Here is a 4,924-nt window from a genome sequence, read left to right on the forward strand (position 1 = left end):
CCATAGAGAATGGATAGTTGATGAAGCCGGATGTTGCGCGCGAGAGTGATGTTGAGATTACAACTGGAAGTTCTCCATAAATTCTTGTTGATGCTGAGACCATGAATAGAGTTCCTCCGCATGCTGATGCCGATACTATGATTCGAGTTGATACAGAGACCGAAGATGATAGTCTTTGCTCTTCCGTCCAGTGAGCATGCACGAACTAATTGGTGAGTTGAGCATTCCTAAGATGAAGGTGTATTAGGATTTCAATCCAAATCCTACTGTTATGACTTTACTGTGAAGTGGCTTCGTCATGGAATCGATGTTGTTGCGCGGTAGATAGCAGCATCAGTCTTCATTCTGGATATGATTGGTGAAGAGAGGAAGTTCCCCAGTCGTGCAGGGGCTTTTGATGTAGAGAGGTTCCGTTTGACGACGTTTCATGGAATCACATTAGGTTGCAATGACTTGTTATGTGGATAACATTTTTTGAAATATATTGAGTTGATATTTCCAATAAAATTAAGTCCCCAGTGCATCCTCCATTCACTTAGCAGAGTTGAAGGAGTTTGTAGTATCCATTGATGAACGGTGTTGCATCTACTTCAGAAGTATTATCATGGGATAGTGAAGGCTTATCGATTGAAATTCAGTGATACTTTGATCGTGTCGGTATTGAACTGGTGTGTCACGTCGAGATATTGTGCTGAAGCTAGAGGCGTTATTATTGAAGGTGTACTCTTTGATTGGGAGTACAATTCGAAGGCTTCTTATGTGCTTGAGCACTGAAACGTCGAATGTCTTATGCTTGATCGTCTTGGCTCCGTGTATCTTTTGTCGATTCAGCATTCCGCTGCGAGTGATTCAACACTTGTGCAGACATCAGAGATTTCTGATTTTGTGGCACTCGTGGACATTTCTGCAAGTCTATGGGGAAATTCCCAAGGTGTTCCTTGCCATGCTTCCGTCATCTCTCAGTGGTAAATGTAACGGTGAGATGCTCGATTCGAAGCAGTGTCAGGTTCAAACACTTGGTAAAATATTGCTGGAGTGAGATTACCCACTCATAGTGTCTTATAATAGCAGAGATGCTAGCTGAATTGAGTCCCCATGCTAGAATAACATGTGAGGGAATGAAAGACATAGACATGGAAGGAACGAGACTTGCCTGAATGCGAAAACTCTTGATGAATTTCTATGTATATTTTGCAGGTTATTGTTTCAATCTCGTCAGAGTTCGAATTTCCTCCAAGTGCTCTGATGATGGAACGTCCGCCAAATCTTCTGGATCAGAACTTTCTTTGTTGGAGAGATGTGCAACAAAAGACTCTTTGTTTATAGTCATGTTTTCAGCGTGGGTCCATGGTATCGCGTCATATCTTGGATTTTCCTGATTATGTGAAACTTGTTATATGTTCAGGTTGAACGTATTTTCACCTTGAGAGTGATGTAGACATAAGCATCTATGAGCTTTCCTTCATGGTCTCTGATTGAGATGGGTGCATGAGTAGCTTCTTGTCGACTGATGCCTATGACTCTGAGGGATTTCAGTGGAATGATGTTGATGGCGGTGTCAGCATCGATCAACATTCTTCTGAATTCATTTCCTCTAAGATGGACTGTAGTAAGAAGTCCCCAGTCATGCATCTCCTTGTCTGTGGCGGGAGGTTTTGGAGGCACTTCTAGAATATGGTTCAAAGCCGTGAACATGTCTCCATTTTGAGCCTTTGGCAGATAAAGAAATTCGCGTACATGCCTGACTGAACTGCTTATTTGACTGGTTGTTCACAGATTGTGAAAGTTCTGACTGGAAGAGGGTCTCTGTGTACTCTTTCAGTCCCCAATTTAAGTTCCCCAGATCCGACTTTTTCCTTGAATATCCGCTTCAAGATCCTGCAGTCGCTGGTGGGATGATTGACGAACCTATGGAAACGACAGTAGCGAGGGTTCCTTATTTCTTCTTCAGTTGGTTCTTTTCTGACATATGGAAGCTTGATTGCACCATCCTGGATCCAGACATCCAGTAGTTCGATCACCTCTTCGATGGAGAAAGGGAAATCATGTTCTGCTGGATCTGTATTTTGAGTTGGAGCTTGTACATACCGGATTTGACTACCCCTTTTTTGGTGATTTCGAAGGAGCTAGAGAAGCGTGATTGCGTTGTGATTCGACTTTCTGTTTGCTCCTTTATGCAACAACATTTGTAGAAGGCTAGAGATTGTACTGATTGTTGACTAGGCGTCGGATGCTTCGAGATTCCTCGACCTTGCAGACTTTGGTCTTTCTAGTAAAGCATTGCTGATCGCTTGGCTGCTCCATGGAGTTATGAGAAAGTCTGGAATCGCAGATTCTCCAGCAAGGCTCTATAGATTGGGATCATTCCATTGTGTTCATGCTCTTCTGGTGCCTCCATGAATCACGTGTTCTCGAGCGTTCCCTGTTCCGTTGTATAGTGTGGACGTTGGGGAAGTGTAGCTCTTTGGGAGAGGAATTATTTGAGTAGCAGCAGGATATGGAGGTTGATGACGGTGGACAGATGGTGTCTTGTCTTTTCCTCGATCCTCCATGAAGCGTTTCATGTCCTCACGAGTGATGAAGCCTGCAGGTTTCTTTGTTGGCGGGTTATCTGCAGCCTTTTGGACTTCATCATCATCTACTACATGGATCAGAATGACTTCAGGACCAGCGACCGTAGATGTTTCTTTGGATTTTCCTTTCTCCTGAGCTTTCCCTGACATCTTGTCAGTGGGAGTTTTGAGATAATCGCACAACTTTTTTTTTTTTGCTCGATCAAAACCATTTTATTACTCATTATGGTCAAATACAACCAACTAAAGAGTTTACAACAAAAATAGCCACCAAGGCCCAATAAAATGGAAAACTCAAAAGAAAAAATAAGGCAAACTCAACTCCTAAAGCCCAACTGTAAAAACATAAGAAAGAAATTTTTAGCAAAACCTATAGTAAATTTGCTCAGGTGATTCCAAAACTGGGATGAAACTTGGTTTTGAATTGAAAATGATCTTTCCCCCTCTCACCAATCCTGCACCCTTCTTTGCCATGGAGTCAGCAGAGAAATTTACTTCTCTCAAGCTATGTACAAGTTTGATATTATTCAATAGTTCCTTTAATCTCTTCCATCTTCCTGACATGTATGCACTCACTGCTGCTTTAGAATCAGAGTTAATACATATATCAAGCTTGTTGTTCTGTATAGCCCATTCAGCTGCGCCTGTAATAGCCATTAATTCTGCAATGTAATTAGTTGCAATTCCCAGTCCAGTAGCTTCAGCATATATACAACCTCCTATTTCATCTCTGCACACAAAACCATATCCTGCTGCACCTGGATTGCCCCTAGATGACCCATCACAACATATGAGTATCTGATTTCTTGCAGGTAAGAAGAAACTCACTTCAATAATTCTTTGAGGCTTTATTGGTTGATGTTTAAGATCAAAATTCTTAAAGACCATGTAATCATAGCTACACTCCCACATATAGCTTTTTATTCTCATTGCACAGTCCTTTGTATATTGTTTTATTCTTCTCTTGAAATTACCCAAGTTTACTTTCTCTTCTTCAAAGCAAATTCTATTCCTTAAGAACCATAGCTCCATCATTGTAATGGAAGCAACCAGTAACCATATATCTTTACAGCTCCACTTTTATTCTTTGCAAAGTTCATAACATCTTCATACGATTCAGGGTTGCAGAACAAGAAGATACCACCTAGCCATTTCCATATTATCTGACTGAAATTACAAAACCATAATATATGTTAAAGATTATCAGTATCAACACCACACATATAGCACTTTGATCCACGCTCACCGCATATTTATTTTTCATGGGTTCGATTCTCCCTGCGACCAAATAATTTTATCCTCACTGCACAACTTTTTCTGAGTGGTGGCCATGTCAATCTGATTTTTGTCGAGACTCCCTTGCACCTTCATGAGATCAGCTACGGTAGGTGGATTCTCCCTGACTTCCTCAGGACGTCGGCCGAAGAGAGGTTGATTTTCGCTATTGGTGTGAGGAGGAGTATTATCACCACTATTGTTGTAAGCAGGAATGGTTTCTGGAATACCACCGTTGTTGCTAGTGCTAGCGATGTTCGCGTTAGGATTTGTAACTGAACCTGACCTAAGATCAACCATTTTGCTAAAATGTGAGATTGCAACCGAGAGATTAATCTCCCACTGTGGTCGCCAATCTGTAGATGGGGAAAACGGTTTGCTGGTTTTCCAGGAAAGTGGAGAGTCGAGTGTGCTGTCGAGACTCCTCAATCGAGCGAACTGCTGAACCTCACACAGATGCACCGCTGCAAAGGGGGTGCTTAGATTCGGGAAATCAATCTGTATGACTCCGGCCTAAACCAAGACAATGGTCGTTCCAGAGTCAATTCGGTCGCAAAGAGGGAGATGGGTTGATCTGTAGGAGGGAAGCTGAGAGTTGTGTGTGATCAGTGATGATCAAGGATTGTGGGTGTGTTGAAGGTTTCTGCAATATTGCTGAAATGCTGAAGTTGAGTTCTGTGAATAAGTTTATATCGAGTTGTTGATGGATAACGATGATAATCGATGATTGATGATATCCTGATGTCCTCGATTTAGACTTATTTATATTGCAAGAATGATGTACCACTGATCCCTGTAAGTGTGACGGTTTCTTGAGTGAAAGAGTGGGAAAGTGGGAGAGCGTGGTAAAGTCAGTTACATGTCGTGCGGAGACTTGACTGATCGTGCACCCACTACTTTGCTAACTCCTTCAGCCGTTTACACGACTTACGCACATTTCTCGTTGTGGATGAATCCACGTGTCGTAGACCAACAGACCCAAAACCCTAAGTGATATCCCCCCATTTGTGACGTGATTGATATTTCACGAATTGTGGAGTCTGCAAGGAAGACGTGTATTAGTTAGTCAGTTGTTG

The 4,924-nt window shown here is 42.1% G+C and overlaps 1 protein-coding gene across 1 annotated transcript; it reads right to left on the minus strand.

Annotated features, from left to right (window-relative positions):
• Positions 1–2,890: 2,890 nt before the first annotated feature.
• Positions 2,891–3,605, minus strand: LOC113352432 (uncharacterized protein Mb2253c-like). The gene is made up of 2 exons (XM_026596249.1): positions 3,024–3,605; positions 2,891–2,908 (listed from the first exon to the last, which is right to left on the minus strand). Exons 1-2 carry the CDS (start codon positions 3,603–3,605, stop codon positions 2,891–2,893), a joined length of 600 nt encoding a protein of 199 aa, XP_026452034.1.
• Between the last annotated feature and the right edge of the window lie 1,319 nt (positions 3,606–4,924).

The sequence above is a fragment of the Papaver somniferum genome, chromosome 2 (genome assembly GCF_003573695.1).
Source record: "Papaver somniferum cultivar HN1 chromosome 2, ASM357369v1, whole genome shotgun sequence".
Taxonomy (NCBI): domain Eukaryota; kingdom Viridiplantae; phylum Streptophyta; class Magnoliopsida; order Ranunculales; family Papaveraceae; genus Papaver; species Papaver somniferum.

Coding starts and splice junctions, on each gene's coding strand:
- LOC113352432 (XM_026596249.1), bottom strand. CDS start 3,605: ATGGAGCTATGGTTCTTAAGGAATAGAATTTGCTTTGAAGAAGAGAAA.